General features: G+C 38.5%; 1 protein-coding gene and 1 long non-coding RNA gene across 8 annotated transcripts in view; one reads left to right on the forward strand and one right to left on the reverse strand.

The window, feature by feature from the left end:
* Positions 1–350: 350 nt before the first annotated feature.
* LOC141424185 (uncharacterized) overlaps positions 351–20,360 on the forward strand; it is a 41,943-nt gene continuing 21,933 nt past the window's right edge. The window contains exon 1 of the long non-coding RNA XR_012449143.1: positions 351–427. This is a non-coding gene — a long non-coding RNA (uncharacterized lncRNA). The remainder of the gene's footprint in view (positions 428–20,360) is intronic.
* The window catches only part of Arhgef28 (Rho guanine nucleotide exchange factor 28), a 285,671-nt gene continuing 270,196 nt past the window's right edge, over positions 4,886–20,360 (reverse strand). For 6 of the 7 annotated variants that reach the window (XM_074077301.1, XM_074077300.1, XM_074077298.1 and 3 more), the window contains one exon: positions 4,886–6,085. In XM_074077301.1, coding sequence (XP_073933402.1) covers positions 5,922–6,085 — 164 coding nt within the window. In that variant the 3' untranslated portion in view covers positions 4,886–5,921. The remainder of the gene's footprint in view (positions 6,086–20,360) is intronic. The other variant, XM_074077302.1, reaches the window with a different exon arrangement.

The following is a 20,360-nucleotide window of genomic DNA, read 5'->3' on the forward strand; positions in this document are numbered from 1 at the left end:
GAGCTGCCAAGGGACATGTCAAGCAAATTTCTGAGAATCTCTTTTAGCTCCATGGTCTATGCAGATGCTCTTGTTGATGCTGGCTGTGTTTGTGTTTATATTTGAAGCTGTTATGTTAGAGATTGTAAAAAATAAGCACTGGCCACTACCCAGAAAACTTGCTTAGACATTATCCATGATGTCGGGGACTGGGGTAAGTAAAGGTAAAGAGAGCATAGAAAAACCAAGCCAGGCATTTAACAACCTTAAGTGGCATTGAAGATCACATAGGTGTCCATCATTAAAGGTTAACTTGAGTTGCTAATCAGAAGTAAACCATTCATCCAAGTTCTAGCTCTCTTCCCCTTCACTGCTTCTGTCTACAAATAGGTAAACAACCCCAAAACAGCTAGGATAGAGAAGGAAAAGAACTTGGACAAACTCTTAGGTAAGTAATAATGCATTTTAGCATATAAATCACATTTCTTTTATGGGGAAAAAATGGGGACCCTCAACTGAGCCGCTGAAACTTCGTGAACTTTTCCTAGTGACTGGAACTTTATGGATCTCTGTAGACCATTGATCCCAGAGGACAGAGTCAAAGTGATCCAGCAACCTGTGGGGTGACCAGGCTTATGAATAAAAGGGGTGATGGAGAAGGTGTTAGGGGTCCTTGCAGGAATAAAGGACAGTTCTCTAGTGTAATTTAGAATCTAGTGAGATAGGAAAGAAAATGTAGTCCTCTTCTCCCCAGGTGCAACCTCTGTCCTTGGGCAGTTGTTACAAGACTCTTGGCTGTTGGTTGTATCTAAACCTCCTGACTTGCTGCTTTTCAAAGAGTTTTATTGGGAGACAAACAACTAGGATTCAATTAATGGTGTGCTGAGGTTTGTCAGCCATGAGGCTTCTAGGAACTACAGAACCATGGGCCCCCTTCAAGTTCCTTCACCCCAAGCGATGTTCAATCATCAACTTGAAATGACTGCTCTGAACTCAGCAGCCAGAGGCAAAGAATGTAATGGATCAAAGTTCTAGTTCTAGTTCTGGCAACGATTTGATCTCAGATTTCCAAAGGCTCTTATTTATCCCCTCATTCCTTCACTCAATACTCAGCATGAAGCTCTTACTCTGAGCCCAGCATCATAGCAGGACTTGATCTTGCATGTCTGTCAGGACACAGGAAAGAAAGGACTGTGGAAAACTGAATAATGCTCCAGCTATTTTGGTTCTTGGGCATACCCAAGCCTGCCTTTCTCCCACTCGTATCACTAGCATATGTCATTTTTAGGGTGCTTACTATGTACCGTTTACTGTCCTGGGCTTAGTTCATGTAGTTCTCACAACAGCTCTGCAAGGTAGGGCTCTTATTATTATTCCCACTCATAGATGAGCAACTTAGCTCAAAAGCAAAGCTGCAGGGTTGTCCACCCACAGGAAGTTCCTCTCACATTGGCGTCTAGGAGCCTGGCCACTCTGGAGTACAATTGCAAACACTGTGAATGGGGCATTGTGGGGTTGCACCACACAGTGCACTGCAAAAGGATGCCAGCAGCAGAGCCAGGTCTATTGGACTTTCTATGCTATGTTATTGCCTCAGGAAAGAATACTGTAAACTCTTCGCGTCAATCACATAATTATTCTGGACTCTTTCATGCATGTGTCCCCTTCATTTTTCCCCCGCATTCCCCTTTTTCCTGATTTGGCAGATTAAAGGGGAAGTAAGTGTCTTTGGGTGATCCCAGGGTCCCCTTTACTCTTGATTTCTTGTGGAGCAGTTATCTGACTATTTGACTAGAATCCACATTGCTTTGTGGTTGAGATACATGTAAAAAGGGGACAAGATGAGTGGCATCAGTTCACTCTTGAAGAGCACAGCATCCCAGTGTGGAAGCAAATATTCCTCCACACTCCAAGGCTTGGCTTCACTGAGAACCTGATCAGTTACCAAAGAGATGGGGGTAGGACTTCATCCTTCCCTCTGCTTATATAAAGGTGCTTGAAAGAGGTAGAGACAGATATTCTCATTGGACATGCAATCTAGGGTGAAGGAATTCACCCTGGGCACCTTCAAATGTGAACTTCAGTGCCTCTCATGTCTTGCCTTACTTCCTGTCTCTAGACTTTTGCATGGTATTCTTGCTGGAAATATCTTTTCCACATATTCTCTATTTATCCTTCAAGCCACTGGCATCTCCTGCTTTAGAATGCCTCTCTCCATTCCACGTGTTGCCGGCCCCCAGTAGGCTCCTCCTATGAACTCTCTCAGCAACCTGCCCTTCTCCCTGTCATTGTGTCTCTGTCAGGATTATCTGTTCATGTGTGAGACTTCTCCAGCAGTTTGTAGGCTTGTTCCTCTTTGTTTTGTTCCCAGAACATTGCTTGGCCTTTAGCAGACAGTCAATAAATGCTTATTAAATGCATGGGTATAGAGGCAGTTTAGAGATGCAAATGAGTTGAAAGCTGACTTATGGAACATTACTGCAACCTCATGACCAGCCATCTGCAGACATTCGAATTCTCTAGTCACTGTTTCTGGTTCTGCTGGGGCAATCTGCTTAAAGACTAGGAACAGGTTTGTTTAAATATGATACTGACTAGCATATATTGAATGATTGCCATGCCCTAGGCTCTAAGTATATTCCATATACCAATCATCTAATCTTCACAAATGTCCCATAAGGTAATTATCCCTGCTTTCATAGGCAAGAAAACAGACAGAGAAGTGAAGTAATATGCCAAGGACACACAGTCAAGTAAATGGCACATCTGGCTCCAAAATCTATTCTTTCGACCTCTGCTGCTCTCAATGGGAAAGACAGAGAGGGTTGAACATTAATGACTTCCGGCTGTTTTTCTGACTTTAAATGTGGTCCTAATCACAGGATGAGTGCATATTCCTTTTTACCTCTTTGTCATCCCATAATTTAGTTATGTGAGCTTACTTTACATAACCTGCTCTTGTGTACACATACACACCTCCTCAGCAACAAGTGTTTTTGCACTTTTCTGAATGAACAGGACTTCCACTGTGAGTTCACTGGAAGGTGTTTTCATGATTCCAGCAATTATGCATCCTGATGAAACAAGACTTGGACTCAAAATGAGATGACACAAAAACTCATGCAGCCTGGAAGGGACAAAAGTCTAAAGGATTACTGTTTTCTTTAAGCTCAACTTGGTAGGAAAAGTATATCCTTCAGGGGAAACTTATTTATGAGTCTGGGAAATAGAGTGATCTTTTTGTAAAATTAATGAATTTGTATGGGAGCCACAAAGTTTGTCTCTGTTGTGATCTTAGCCTATTAGTTGCTATTACAAAATACCAGAAACTGGGTGGCTTATATACAGCAGGAACTTAGATCTCACAGTTCTAGAGGTTGGGAAGTCCAAAAACAAGGTGTCAGCAGATTTGGTGTGTGATGAGGGTCAATTTCCTGGCTTATAGAAGGAGTCTTCTTGTTGTGTTCTCCATATAATGATGGTACAAGGACCTCTTTTAAGTGCATTAAACCCATTTTTGAAGGCTCTGTCCTCATATTTAACCAGCTCTCAAAGGTCCCATTGCTATAGGCTGGTGTAGCCTCTGATCAGAAGATTTCCAAATTCTTTGTGTCCCACGTGGAAGCATGCAGGCAGGACACAGGGGTGTAGTAGGGCAGTAATGGAGTTTACTGAAGATTAAGGAAAGGAGTCACAAAAGGCCATGGTGGGCCAGGTGGGAGCTGGAAGCAGAGAGAGTCTTTCTCTTTCCAGGTGCTTTTAAAACATACACTCACCTATAGGAAGGTGATTCCCAAGCACCAATAATCAATGAGTGGGAGGGGCATAGGTGGTCCCTAGGCCGGGTGAGAGTGTTAATAACCTACACACATTTGCAATAGAAAAGAAGGCTCAGAGAAAGAGAAGAATGTTTAACCTAAAATACAATGTTAAGTCACATATGTTCTAAGAGTCCCGAACTCTTCCTAAGTCTACCCTGCCTCACCATCTCCTAATATCAATGTATTGGTGATGACATTTTGACATAGGAATTTGAGGGTATTAGTATTCAAATCATAGCAGGATTTATGCTCGTTACATAGTGAGGACAAAGTAAAAAGGAAGAATTTATCAATAAAGCTTTGAAATTTAGCCATATGCCATTGAAAAGTCATAAGATTAAACAAGAGAATTACCAAGAGGAACCTATGAATATAGGTATCTCAAAAAATGCTCTGGCCTCCCCAGAGGGATTGCACAAAGACTATAGTTTTGCAGGATTTGAAAATCAACTGAACACAGGTATTTTTAAAGAACCCTATGGGGATTTTGAACATCTTTACATATTTTCACTATTTCCATCTCCAATGTCATGAAAAAAAATGATAGGTATTTATAGCTGGTGGAGCAAGGATTTAGACTGAAATAGCGACATGGTTTTCATTCAAGTGATACAGGATTCTGGAATTGGAGGAAGAAAGATGATAGATTTTCCTTTCTAGGTGACGTTAGGAATAAGCAGTGCATCTTATAATTTAGGAATTTAGCTTAGAGATGAAGTGACCGACTAAAATTTTAATAAGCTATAGCTATTCTGGGGAAAGATTAGTCACTGAACTTTCTTTTGTGACAAAAATGGCCAGAAGCAGCAAGTGTCAGAAAAAGGGTACCTCTTCAAAGGGCTTCTTTAAAAACATTTGACTTGCCTAAGTAAAAATATAACATAGATAAACAACTTATAACTTTAATAAGGAAAAAAATTGGGATCCAAGTAAATTCTTTTTCCCTTCCCATCACATCTCTCTCCTGTTTATTGTTACAATTCTGGATGAACTTAATAATCCTCCTTTATTTTCACTTTCACAAGGAGAGAGTTATGTGTGTTTTATTGTAGTCCTATGCTTAATATTAAAATTACAGTGTAAAATAATGAGTTAAAAGATATTTATTGACACTGACCAAAACATATACAAATATTTCTGAAGAACATGATGAGAGTATTTCCTGGTTTCTTTTCTCACAAAGACCCATATTATTCTGAAGGTAGCAAGTGCCAACTGACCTGGGTGGCCAGCAAGAGCTCACCCAAGAAGCAAGCTTGCCAAGAGCGAGCCATCTTGTCCTTAAAGAACTGCAGGGGAGGGCTCTTCCAGTGGGTGGTGGTCACTGGTGCTCCAGGTGCCAGCAGGGGACAGGCCAGCTGACAGAAGTGAGGGCTCTTAGTGTAGTTTCATCAAAACTGACCTGTGGGGGGGGTCTCTTGGTGGGGCTGAAAGACGCTGCTGAACTGTGACTTGAAGCCTCACCAATATTAAAACCAAGAGAGCAATTCTCAAAGCATATGCTTCTGGTCTTGAATGTGTCCCTGGCATAGTGGCCACCAAGTCAGAACAGGAGCCCAGGCAGGTCACGTTCGCTGAATGGTGACTGTGATAGACCTCTACCTTTGATGCTTCAAAGATAAATTACCCATAAAAGCTAGTTGAGAAAAGGCCTTTCTCATAGCCCCCTTTGACTTTTTGGTCACTAAGGCCACTCTTGATAAGCAACTATCAACAGCAAAAGTTCAGTTCTTATGAATACCATTCTTTAAGTCCAAATTGCTTCATCTTGATCTTAAAAGGCATTTCAAAATCCAGATGATTGGGTACAAAATGCAATAAGGAATTTTACTTGACAGGCAAAAGAACTTTTAAAATACTTTTGCTTATTCAAGTTAATTTCTCCTCCAGAAATCTGAAAGTAGGTGTGATAAGTTAAAGATTATACAAACAGAGCTGTTTTCAATAATTTAATTATTAAACTCATGCCAAAAAATGAACTTGCATGAAATATTAAATATTATTCTTAATGCAATTTGGACACAGACAATCACACACACAAGAAATGAGGGGGGGAAGGAAGGTTCTCCCAAAAGTGCCAGTGTTTTTGTTTGTTTGTTTGGAAAAATAATGACAATACAATCAGAGGTAAACAATATTTTCTTCAGCTCCATCTCCAGCTTCACCAGCTTGTCTGGCCACTGTCTGTAGATTCAGCTTGGCTTCTGCTATAAATGTCTGTGGCTGAGGGCAGAGGGGATTTAAGTCCTGGGAGGTTGGAGACTCAGTCTGGAAGGTGTCCAAATCTGTAACAGACAGAAAGCACAGGTTATAGGAGAGTCAGTTTGGGACCCAAAAGGCAGATGACATTCTATCTCAGAGAGCAGAAAATGCAGTGCCCGTGTAGTCAGCCACAGAGAAAATGGTGAAGCCTAGGGAGAAAGGAAGACAATGATGTCTAATGACTTCATCATTATCATTAATATGCATTACATTAAGTTCATGAATGTCTCATGCAAGTAAAAATTACTTTTCAAAATACTCCTAGGGAAGTGTCAAGTGAATGAAGATTTGGTTCCCATCCACTGAGAAAGAGATGCCCATTGATTTTCTTTTTCTTTTATTCATATGTACATACAATGTTTGGGTCATTTCTTCCCCCTTCCCCTCCCCATTGATTTTCTTAAATGAACACAGGCCTTGAAAATATAGTCTAGCTCTGTGTAATAAACTTCATTTGTATCTGTACAGCACCTTCCCTCGGGAGATCTCAAAGTTGAGAACTGACCTCAAGACTCCAATAGCATATCTGGGACTTTACTGATGTGGGCAAGGGGTGGGGAGAAAGGAGTAGAAGAAAGGAGCTCCTCCAGCTTTACCATTGTGTAAATCCCTTCAGACTACACAAAGGACTTAGAAGAATAAGCAGGTTCCTAGGGAAAATCATGCCAGTAGCAACTATGATTGGACTTGGCTATTTTTTTTCTGGTTACCTAGCAACAGCAGGGCACTGTACTGACCTCTTTTTTCTGATAAAACCCTTTAATGTTATGGTTAAAAGGGAGATGAAGGACTTCTCTGACTTAAAGAAAGATACTTGAGGCAAATCATTTTCACGATACCTCCTCCATTAATCAACCTCCCTGAGGCGCAGCCATAAGGCAAAATCATAAAAAAACAAAAGCAAACAAACAAAAAACCCTAGCTTCTGTTGGAGCCAAAAGCAGAGCAAGAATGGAAGTCCAGGTGGGGACATAGGGAAGGCCACCCCGAGACTCACCTGCTTCATTTCCAGTCATTAATAAGAGGTCATTATAACCTGGCCCCATTTTATTCAAAGCCTCTATTATTTCGATGGATTTCAGACCTGCTGAAATGCCTTTGACTTTTTACCTCCTAGCATGGATCTTCTGTTGCTAGAGAAGGTAGTATTCAAAGCTTGGCAGAAATGAAGGGCAATTGTCCCCACAAGCTTCCATCTTGGGGAGGTGGTGGCCTTTGCTATTTCATATCATCCCTTTTTTCAATAAGAGGTGGGACTTATGGAGGATGAGCAACCAGGGCCAAAGAAGAAGACACAGGTACCTGGAGGATCAAGAGCCAGATCTGGAGGATCCTGTGCCTCTGCACAGGAGGACCAGGGAAGGAACAAGGAGGCTAGGCTGCACTCCACAGTTTGCTCAAAGACACAGGGCAATCAGACATAAAGAAAAATCCCACTTACAGTGGGGCAACTTGATTCTACTGACCCTGGTTCCAAGTCCTGTACCTCAAATATCAGGAACCCACTAGCAACAGAAAGTGTAACCATTGATGATGCCTCTAACCACCACCATCCATCAGTGCCTTCTCCTGGCCATCACAGGTAGGAACTGGGCCAGGTTGTTTATATGCATTATTGCTTTATACCTCAAAATGCTGTACCAAGCCAGATGCTGATAGCTTATGCCTATAATCCTAGCTACTCAGGAGGCAGAGATCAGGAGGTTCACAGTTCGAGGCCAGCCTGGGCAAATAGCTCATGAGACCTGATCTCGAAAATACCCAACATAAAAAAGGGCTGGCAGAGTGGCTCAAGTGGTATAGCACCTGCCTAGTAAGAGTGAGGCCCTGAGTTCAAACCCCAGTACCACTAAAAAAAAAGCTGTAACCTATAGTTTACAGGTTGGGAAACTGAGGTTCAGGCTAGTTAGACTCTATGCCCTACATCAAATAGCTAGGAAGTAATCAGGATCTCAACCTAGAGGTCTGGGGCTGTGTGAAGACACCTTGCATGTCAGGTACAGAGTGATTCTCAACTCTCAGTGTGCTGGAAGTGGCTTGTCTGTATTTTCCAAGTTAAGGGACACTGGATGTTTATTATTTCCCTCCCTGAAGCATATATTTTGAAGGGTCACTCACCAAAATAAATAAGTTCATACAAGATAGCAAAGCAAAAGACATTCTGAGACTCTCCGAACTAACATAGCAATTATTACAGAAGTAGCAAACTCCCCCATTTAATCAGGCGAGCACAAATATCCCCAGCAACAATTCCACTCTCAGAACAAGACTATAAACCAACCAAATGCTCTCCATCCTGCTATCACATCAGGAGACACAGTGGCCACAACAACATTCACTCTCTCACTTCCTCTCCCCAGCTATTAAATGAAGTCCCTCAAAATACAAGCAGTCCCAGTTTAACTGGGATAGTTTAATCACACAACTTCAAAGAAAAAAATCTCAAAACTTCTATCCAGCAGATTGAACAAGTTACCTAACTATTGGCACTCCTTGCCAATAGAGGGTCCAGCCAGGGCACATGAATTACATTGAGAGAGAAAAATTATCTGTTGAATGAGCAGCTGACAAAGGTGACAATACAGGGCACACGGGAAGTCTTTAATCCATGTTTCCTTCCTCTGGGGTAAAACATGGTGGAGTCCAAAATACTGACAAGCCTAGGAATCTGGGAAGTCCCCTTAATGGATTCAAGAGAAGACTTGTTCAGAAAACAAGCCGGAGAACAGAATGCATTTCAGAAAGAATTCTTTTATCTTAAATGAAATTGCAGGCTCCAGTTCAGGAAGCTAGAGAACCAAGAATGAATGGCAAGGTAGAAGAAAAGTGTGTGTGCATGTATGTGCATGTGTGTATGCACATGTGTGAAAGAGAAGTAGAGGTTTAATCAGAACATTTTCAAATAAGAATAAAAACACAAGAAAACGATATTTCTAGTGAGATCTTGTTGGGCCCTAAGGTGACTGGCCCATGCTGTAATTCCAGATGGATTACTGGATGTTGTGTGGTTGTGTGTCACCTGGACGGGAACTCAATTTCCTTCTCTGTGTTCCTTGTTGGTTTCTACCTGAACTATGTAGGCAAGGTCAGACAGTCTGTCTTTGAAATAGAAACTACTCTGTAATTTCTGACTTTATTACTCCATTTCAACCTCGAGAGAACTCCAGCACAGCAACCGTATATGTCTCAAGGCCAGCCACCTTTCCCCACAGTTTTTACCCTAGAGAGTACAACCATCATACAGAACCCTACACTTGAAAGAACATCTGTTAAAATTAAACCTCACAGATTCAGAAAGCAGAATTCTTAGTGAGAACAATTAATCATCCAATTTCATTTGTGATCAAAATGCCTGTTAAATGAAGGAGATAAAAATAGAATTATTTATTTTTAATAAGCAAAGAACTATTAATACAATCATAATTTGTTCAGCTATAAACCGAATACTATTGTAATAAAACAAAACACTGACTGCAAAGAACAAATCTTGTCCCTCTTGACATAAAGACATAATTTGATCCTTACCATATCTCTGGAAACTAAACAGAGTGAACATTATTAAGCTTAAAATAAGCACAAACAAGCTGAAACACATTAAAAAAAAAAAGCCTGGCTAAGCAAGTGGAAAAGTAGAATCTTGGTTCAGGGATTTTTCTGCTGTATAACTGAGCTTCTATTCAGACACTAAAGTTTAGCCTCCACAAAAAATTTCCACACTCACATTATGAGGACCATGTTGGGATTTAAGTTTGTCTCTTAATACAGTTTTAAAAATTATAGCTATTTGCAATTTGACTGGCACCATTCTTTTCGCTTGTAGATCTGTGGGGCAAAAAATACCTGTGTTGCAAGGGACACACATGCGTGGAGACACCCGAAGACAGTTCCCTCTGATTCCCCTTCTTTAGTGGCAACCTGCTTGTTGACATTTGCATTTAGCATTTTCGCACTCCTCTCTACTCACCTAATATTAGAAATTTCTAATTAGTGAAGACAATCAGTCTTCCATCTGCTCACCATTTTTCTTCTTCTTTTGAGCCAACTGTATAAAAGGTTATTTTCAAGCCCAAAACACAACTATGTGTCACATTTAAACTCAACAAAGTGGCTCCTAAATTTTGAAGCAATTAAAATCTTCTAAGTCACAAAGTAAAATGTAACCTTGGACAAGTCATTTCCCCTTTCTGGGCTCCTGTTCACAAAGGGCTAAACTGAAATCATCATGAAGGTCTCTTAAACTTCTTGCATTGGATGTGGATTTTTACATTTGTGTTTGGGCTCGTGATTCATCAAACAATATTCTAGAGGTACGAGAAATGAATGCCCTTCTCACTCCCTTGGACCCAGGAACTGAAATCAAATTCTTTACATGAAGTTGCATTTAAAATAATGCTTTTATGTTAGTTGTCAGACGTTTTCTCTGCTCTTCTTTCTTCAGTTTTCCCACCAACACATATTCAAGGGAAGCCCACACACAATCTTTGAAAGAAAGCAAGCTAATGAGTTGAAAATGATGTCCACAGTCAAAAGCTGTACTTGATATCCCCACGTATTAACAGCAAACGTATGAGCAACTTTTCTTAAAGAACAGGCTTGTGACAAGTAGAAAAGTGCTGTTTATAATGTTAAAATATTTAATGAATGTAGTCCTTGCTGTCTTCTGAGTTTTCTGAATACAAAAGTATTTTGAATCATGACCATCTTTAAATCAAGGTTTTACTTGACTTTAAATGCACTGTAGAACTTTCTTCGCAGACACCAGCGGCCAAGGACCAAAGTGAGTCCCACCGCATACCCAGTGGCCAAGAACCTGGACGCCTCGCACTACACAAGCCATGTTTAGTCTACTGTTGAAGTCACTGATGACGCATTGGTCAACCCTCTCCTTGTCTTATCCTACTCTATGCTCCCCAACAAAGGTCACAGAACAGGACTTCGTATCTTCTGAGCCTTGGCTCCCTTCTTGTTTACTTTCATCAAGTGTTCTGACTTGTACTTCTGATTATTATATCCCTTGTGCATGGCCCTAAAATCAAAATTCACACTTTCCTACAATAACGCTACCTAAAGAATGGTTTTATCATCAGTGATCCAACACTGCAAAACAAGTTGCATTCCCTGTTTAGTGATTGATTTATGCTCACACTCTGAAACATCTAAAAACTCACTTCCTGTTAGCATTGCTGGCAATCTCTGCTTTCCTCAGGAGCACTAATGCACAACATTTTCCCTTCAATGGAAAACATTTATTGTACAGACCTTGAGATAGCTTCAGAGCAAAGGAAAATTGGTCTCTGTCCCTAACTTTGCTTAACTCAATTTTCCATAGTGAGCCACAAACAGGATGTAACCCTCTGGCATGAAAGCCAATCTGGAGTTGATATCTGAAGCAAACAATCTAAATTAGTGTTATGATCCCTTTTTCTACTTCTTCTGTGCCAATATTGCACCTGAAATTTTTTAAAAAGTGTGCTTCAAGAAGAGAGAGAGAGATGCATGTATAAATTTGTTAAGTGAGAAAGAAAATCATACTATAATTTTTCAAAAATTGTGGTTGTACTTCATTTTCTTATTGGTAATTGACATATTTGAAACAATATATATCTATATAAGTAATGCTGAAAAGAAACCAAGAAATAAAAGCAATAGACACAGTGAAAATAAAATTATGTTAACAAAACATATGCACAGCATTTGCTCTCACATTTGCATTTTCACAAATGTGCCACCTGTAAAAGCCATGACCTGAATACCAGCAAGCCCAAAAGGCTTACCTCTTCCTTAAGGTGCATTTCAAAGTGTGTTTCTCTAAACAGGATACCAATAGGTATGCATGACAGAAGAAAACGGTGCTCAAATAAGTGGATGAAACTCTGTGTAAGTCAAATTTCTTAAACCAACAGATTCCTCCAAACTAGAATTGGCTTATTTGTATTATAAACCCTGAGAGGGAAAAACAGTTCAAGGCATCCCCCAAACTCAGGGAGCATTTTCTCATGGCATACCTTACAATGTTGTCTTTCAGACAACATGGTTTTTGAGAACAAGACATTAGAGAAGTATAACTATATTATAGACTATTAGGAGAAAATAACTGACCAAGATATTAGAACAAATCAGGGGGTGAGAAGTTGGTAGTAGATGAGGTTTTCCAAATCCAGAATCTCAGGACCCTGTGTGTGATGTCTACAGTAGACCAAGGCAATAGTTATCAATGACTTCTAGAGATACTGAGGAAAGCTGAAGGAACGCTTTACAATAGGTAGATAAGGCTGACAACATATGAACCCAGGGACCAATCTTAACATCACAAAAAGAGAAACAGACATTGCGTTCCGTGTGATGGGATGCAATAGGAAATGCACAGCACCATCTGTGGAAATGTTCTCACATCAAAAAATAAAGCTAGCATTTAATTAAACATCTATTTCCAACTATAGGAATTACAGGACAAAAGAATACACTAAATGACACCAAGAGGATGCAATCAGCAAAATCCAGAATGTGGGGAATTTTTCAGACAAAAAATGAAGCAGTTTTTCAACAAATAAATAGCAAGATTAAAAAGAGAGATTTTAGCCTGAGTCTTAAGAAATATGCCAACCAAATGCAATATAAGATAATTTAACACACCAAGGGAAAAGGCACTTTATAAGACAATCAGAGAAAGTCCAATGTTCACAGCATGATTAAGTGACAATTGTTGTAATGTTGTTTTAGGTTATCTGATAATGATATTGTGGAGAAGTTAAAAAACAGAGTTCTTATCTTTCAGAGAAAGATACTGACATATTTTTGGATGAAATAATAGGCTGTCCTATATTTTCTTTATGATAACCCAACATGAGTGGACAGAGAAAAGGGAATGCACCCAAGATCAGCCATGGGTTGGTAATAGTTAAAACTGGTTGTGGGTAGTTGGAATTCATTAAATGATTGCTTTTTTTATGTTTGAAATTTTCCTGGTGAGTTTTTTTAAGTCAAGAGTCTTCCATATATTTGGACTATAATATTATAAAGGATGCCCTGTTATTCTAATATTACAGTTTCTATATATCTGATATAAGTGGAGTGCTGTGGTAATGAGTTAGAGGCCCTCTGGATGACAAGCATGTTTATGACAGTATTAACGCAACTATGACAAGTCATGGGCAAGTTATGTGTATAGGTTTATATCTATTTAGAAAGACATACAAATTGTCCATAAAATGGACGAGGTTCATTTGAGTTTATAGCTACCCATTAAAAATGATACTGATTCAGGTATGGTCTTTGCTCTTGCCTAGAAAATCCAGTAATATCGCCTAGGTGAAATGTAATTTAGAAAGTATCTCATTTTATATCTTGGGTATATTTATCCTGGGCAATGAAGGTTCTTTTTGAATTTGGATTCCTATTCTTTACTCTTCTCAATTTGAGTTCATGTAAAACTAAAAAGCAACATTTAAGATATAGGAAATAAAGGCAGTACATCTAGCTCAAGAATATCAAAATAAAATTCAGGTCATAATATTGGAAGATGGCAATTTATGCTGTAAGATAAATGAATGGTTTAGTGAATATCTGGTTCAAAAATTGTACCTACACCAATCAGAGTCATTAGGAATCATCAGTTTGGTTGTTTAGAAAAGAACTGAAAATCTCATGGAGTCTGAGCCTTGTCTTCTTAGTAGAATCAAACTGGAAGTGTATAAAGGTAGAATGAACTGCAAGGCTTCTCCCACTGAGTCATGCATATTGTTTGATCTTGGTTAGTCACCATCACAGTGAGAACTTCCATGTCTCACTTGTAGACATAGACACTGAACTAGACAGCACTGCTCAGCTTTCCCCACTGCAACACACAGGATGATTTTCACAAGAAGGGCACACACCCATACGATTACTCAAATTATAGGCTGTCACACACACAAAATAGGCTATAAATTACTAGAAATTCCTGGGCTATCAAGCTCTTCTGTTCATAAAAAAAAATATCAGAGAGGAGAGATTTGTTGCTATGAGAACAAACTTGAATCTTCTCTAATTTATACTGACATGTATCAGGCTTCAGGAGTTTACAAACTTTAAGTTTCTCTACTCTAACATATTTGGGCTACATCTTAAAACTGATCAAAGTAGATGAAAGTATATTGTTTTTTGAGACTGGAGTTTAAACCCACAGGACCTTGCACTTGCAAAGCAGGTACTCTAGCACTTGAGGCACACCTCTAGTCCAAGGTATAAATTTTTTGTGTGTGTGGTGATATTTGGGTTTGAACTCAGGGCCTTACACTTGTTTGGCAGGTGCTCTACCTTTGAACCACTCTGCCAGCCATTTTTTTGTATTGGGTATTTTCAAGATGGGGCCTTGTGAACTATTTGCCTGAGCTGACCTCGAACCACTATCTTCCTGATCTCTGCCTCCCAAGTAGCTAAGATACAGACATAAGACACCAGCACCGAGATTCCAAGGTATAAAAATTCTTGAATTGAAAAACTTCTCAAACTTCTTAGAACACTAACCTTTTGTATTTTCATCTGAAAATTTTCAACATTTACATTTATTTAAAAGGTATTTCAAGATGATCTATAAATATAGCCAGGCTCTTGGAAAACCTTTAAAATCACAAAACAACATGTTGAGTACTCATTAAATGCCAGGCACTGTTTCACATACTTTGCACACATCTTTCATTCAATTCAACCCCCACACCAATCTGAAATGGTGGGTATACTATGGACTATGACAGAGGGAGCCTAAAATAAACACAGAGACAAATCTAAATTGAAAAATCCAGACAATTTAGGGGACCCCCAAAACTGAAGAAAGTTTCCAAAAACCATAATTACTATCTTCAAAGAAATATTTAAGACATATTCTAGTCACAAAGACTCTATAAATTAAAACTACATGGGAACAAGGAAAATCTCTTGGAAATTAAAATTATGCTAGCAAAAAATTTAAAAATAAATGGAATAATATGAGGTTAAGGATCATAAAAAAAAAACCTCCAAGAAAGTAGAAAAATATGAAGAAATGGAAATAGAATGTCCAACTTCTAACCAGAAACAGTTCCAGTAAGATAAAACTAATGAGAGGGTATGGCTCAAGGGCAGTGTGCTTGCCTAGCAAACACAAGGCCCTGAGTTCAAATCCCACTACTGCCAAAAAAAAAATTAAAGAGAAGCAATTATTTTTTAAGATGAAAAGGAAAAGACTATTTCCCATAACTGAACAAAACATGTCTTTAAAAATGTTAGAGAGTGAAAAATAAATATTGAAACAACCCACCTATAAATGAATATATATAATGTAGTGAACTGTAAGTTGTTGAATATTAGAGAAGCATGGATATATAAAATGAGTAAGTAATGGAGGGAGAGGGGGTTAATTAAAGCATGAAATATACAGATGTGAGGTACCAAGGCTAAACCCCCTTGGACTATCAATATACACTTAATTTAAAAACATGAAGGGCAGAAGGGAAAAATAAATCTTTTCCAGGAGTGGATACTAGTGGGAGGTGGGTGGGTACAAGGAAAGGGGGAATGAGGGTGAATATGGTGGATGTATTTTGTATCCATATATGAAAATAGAAGAATGAAACCTGTTGAAATTGTTCTAAGGGGAGGGATGAGAGAGAACGACAGAGGGGATAAATCTAACTAAGATATATTGAAAGCACATATGTAAATATAACAGCATATCCCCTGTACAATTATTATATGGCAATAAAATAATAATTAAAAACATGTCTTTAAATTGGAAAAGCCTAATAAATAACCACTGAAATGATTTCTATAAAAGATCACATGAGCCTGGCTCAAAAGACCAAAAATCGTATGTTCTCCCTCATATGTGGACATTAGATCAAGGGCAAACACAACAAGGGGATTGGACTATGAGCACATGATAAAAGCGAGAGCACACAAGGGAGGGGTGAGGATAGGTAAGACACCTAAAAAACTAGCTAGCATTTGTTGCCCTTAACGCAGAGAAACTAAAGCAGATACCTTAAAGCAACTGAGGCCAATAGGAAAAGGGGACCAGGAACTAGAGAAAAGGTTAGATCAAAAAGAATTAACCTAGAAGGTAACACCCACTCACAGGAAATCAATGTGAGTCAATGCCCTGTATAGTTATCCTTATCTCAACCAGCAAAACCCCTTGTTCCTTCCTATTATTGCTTATACTCTCTCTACAACAAAATTAGAGATAAGGGCAAAATAGTTTCTGCTGGGTATTGAGGGGGGGAGCAGGAGGGGGTGGAGTGGGTGGTAAGGGAGGGGGTGGGGGCAGGGGGGAGAAATGAACCAAGCCTTGTATGCACATATGAATAATAAAAGAAAAATGAAAAAAAAAAAAAAAAAAAAGATCACATGAAGGTTTACTATAAAATTCAGATGAGAAGTGATAAAAAGAGAGTTCTAAAAGTTCCCAGAGTGAAAACAGGTTACAAAGGATCAAGAATCCAAATGGCATCAGACTTCTCTGCAGCAACCCTGGAAAGTGAAAGAATCAAACCTTTTAAAATTGTCGGAACAAAAATAATTTTTCATCTAGAATTCTAATCCCTATAAATTATAAAAACCCAGAGTATCAAAAATGAACAAATAAAATTAAAAAAAAAAACATGTCGAGTAATCAGGAAAGAAAGATTTGCCTTCTTCCATGTTTTCTTAGGGAAATTCCAGAAATATGCTCCCTCACACACACCCAACAAAGGAATATGCCAGATAAAAGGATCATAGGAGAGCAATGAAGGGATAACCTATGGCGAAAAAGACAGAGCAGAACTGAAAAGCAAATCAATATTGGAACAGAGGACCCTAAAAGCAAAATTTCCAGAAAAGAAAGCTGATAGACACTAGATGCATTGCGTATAAAAATAATATTGTAAGTTACTGAGAGAAGTACGGGGGCTTTGAAGGAAAATGGTGGGAAGAGAGAACAAAGCACACTAATGAAAAACTAGGCTGATGGTTAAGTCTTAGAAGGCTGGAGTATCAGTATGAGTTGTTTCTGCCCTTGGTCATGCTTCTTGGTCTTGAAAGAACACAGCTCTTCAAACATCCCTTTCCAATCTTAAAGTGTCCACCTGTAATTGTAAATGTGACCTCTCTGGAAACTACTTCTCAAAGTGCAAAATGTATCAATCCCAAACTGTATTGAGCTGATTCAAAAAGAATCTCTGTAAAAGCAGGAGTAGACACTATTGAAATTCCCAAATCTACTATGAGTTAGCAAAAAAACCACATGAACAGAGAATTCATAGAAGATGGATGCTGAAAAGCCAGTAACTATGAAAAGGCACTGTATCTCACTGGTAATTAGAAAAGAATGACTTACCATTTTCATACCACTATTTTGGCAAACATTTAGATGCCCAACAATGCATCTGGAGAAAAGTAACCATTACTTACATAAATGGTTAGTTGTACCAGTGTTAAAAAACAATAAGTATGATATATTGATTATGAATGTATATCTGTATTAAAAAACTTACTGTGGAAATGACATAGACCAATTTTAGAATATTGTTTAACTCTGAATAGGAAAAAAGGGGAAAAATAACAGGAAGAACTGTAGCCATGTCAGTATGATATATTATTTCTTAAAAAGAAAAAAAAAGGCAAAGAGATCTGAAGTAAATATGGCAAAATGTCAACAGTTATTCAATGCATGACTACTACATATTTTCTACACTTTTCTGTAAGTTTGAAATTTTTCATAATTAAGCCTTCTATATAAATAAATACATTAAATTACATGGCTAGCAACTGTAACTATAATGTGTAGTCTTTATTTTTATCCTAAGTCCAAAAAACTGGAAAAATACATACATGTGACATTTATGAAACAACTGGAAATTTAAGCATATGACTATGTGCTGATATTATGGAATTATTGCTAATTTTTTCCTATGTATGCCAAATGGTTTTAAAAGAGTTTCTTATCTTTTAGAGATCTCTATTGAAATGCTTATGGGTGAATAAGTGTTTACAGATAATTTTTAGAATTTGCTTCAAAATAATGCTGGAGTAGGAGAGGGAATCTAGATGAAATACGACTGGCCATGACAATAAGCACATGAGTAGTTGCTATACACCTGTAAATTTTGCATATGTTTGAAATTGTCCACAATAGATTCAGATAGACAAGACATATACCCATTTTAAATAATCAAAACAAATTAAGATAGTCAAATATTGGAGTCCCCATGAAGGAGCAAGAATACCTTATTAAGAGTGCTGAATTTAATGGCAATGAATATTGTCACAGCTTTGAATACCTTCTAAGGATCCATAGGCCCTGGACTCCTAACTACGATGACAAAAGAGCTGGCTTTCTGGAAACAACCAGCAGCATGATACTAGTCATGCAGAAAGAGTTACACCTCTTATTCTGCTGAGAGAAGAAGAATCAAATTCATTTCTCTGCCAGCTGAATAAGGCAGGAAGTCAAGCTAGGAATTTTAATGCTGCATTTACTTCTTACTGCTTCAGTAGAGGGGAAAACAGCTGCTAAAATTCTTAAGCATACAAGATGTAGTGTTTTTCTTTAAGCCAGCAGAAGGCAAGCAATTAAATCAAATACACCCAAGCTAATTAGTTCTACCTGCTTAATTATGTTATTACCAGACTTTTAAAAATGGCATCCAATTCTTTGTTTTAAAAGTCTACAAATGGCTTTCTTTTTCTCTTGATCAATTACAAAATTGTGAGATGTTAAAAACCTTACAGACTAATTTTTCTTTGAGAAATTGGCACTTACAGTTTGGGGACAACATGCTTTTTTTTTTTTTTTTTTTAAAATAAGAAACATTAACTTAGTAATTCTCCTTTGTTTGAAAGAACATTTATTAAGAAACCATATCTTGCAGTATCTTTTCTAATTACAGCCTTGAGTTTATGTCACTCTAAAAAGATTGTAATTCTAAAAGTATAACATAATATATAGAAAATATGTTTTGCTTGATAAAGATTTTACACCCTTGGGTGTTCTTTTAAAATTTATGTTATCAGAGTCAAGATCGCTATATTACATTTCTGGAAATTAAACATTTTTAGGAATTTAACAATTAAAAAAGGAGGCAGTTTATCAAAAAGAGTCAAAATTAGGATTTTAAACTACTGAAACAACAACCAAAATGGAACATATAAGCCATAGGATAAACTGTCACAGTTCCCTAAAGGAAGTGATTTAAAATTGTCTTGTGAATATATGGAGCTGTTAGTATTTATGATTCCTGATGTTTCTATCACCTGTGACTAACACCAGGACCTAAAGAATGCTAGTTAATTTCCCATGAGCAAGATCCAAGAGCAAGCCTCAGCTACCTCCTTGGTGACCACCAGCCCCAGTTCGTACCAGACTGTGGAGGACTACAAAACACATGGCCCAGAAGTAGCTAACCTATTACTTTGCAGAGTAAGACGCTGTAGACACACATGAGTTCAATAGGCAGGATTTCCTGCTAAATGGTGAATGAACACTATTGACAGGTGGATACAATGTCAAAGATCCTCCAGAAAGGGAGACCTTCCAGATGTGGTGGCCAGGGCAGGTTTCAGGAGGAGCAAACACTTGAACTGTACTTTGAAGACTCAGCAGGATGTCAGCAGGAAGGAAGGGCTTTGTGTAGGAGGTCTTCCCAGTGGAGTATGCCACCACTGCAAAGGGGAAGAATGCTAGAGGTCATTAAGAAAGGAGAGAAGTCCAGTATGGCTGACATATGGCCTTGTACAGATGAACCAAGGGAGGGGGGCCTGGAAAAGTGGGTTTCAGGTTGTCTGCAATGGAAATATCATATTAACTTTAGGAGGCTTTTTAAAGCTTGGCTGATACTGTTGACCAGACCATTCCATCACCCTGTGCATCCCCAGCTTCCCGACATACACCACCCTGAAACAAGAGAGGCTGGCCCAAAAACAGGATGAGAGGGAGGTGTGTTTCCCCCTTTATCTTTTGCCTGCCTACAATGAATCCATAGCTAGCTAATAAAATTCTTACCTTCCTAATAGTCAAAGCATTCATTTTTGGTCACAGGGTATCTCAGAATAAAAACTGGTATGAGCTTCTCATCCATTCATTCTAGAATTAACACTAGGTATGTAGTGGGTGTCCTGCAGTGCACTGGGCACCAGGGAAGCCAAGGTAAACTGGACCTGCTCTCCACACTCAGGAGGCATTACAATCAATGCAGCCATTTTGAAAACCACTCCACAGTTTCTTAAAAAGCTAAGCAGGTTTTTAATTAGTAATTTTACTCCTAGGTATTTATCCAAGAGAAATGAAAACATAATGCACAAAAA

The sequence above is a fragment of the Castor canadensis genome, chromosome 6 (assembly GCF_047511655.1).
Source record: "Castor canadensis chromosome 6, mCasCan1.hap1v2, whole genome shotgun sequence".
NCBI classification, from domain to species: domain Eukaryota; kingdom Metazoa; phylum Chordata; class Mammalia; order Rodentia; family Castoridae; genus Castor; species Castor canadensis.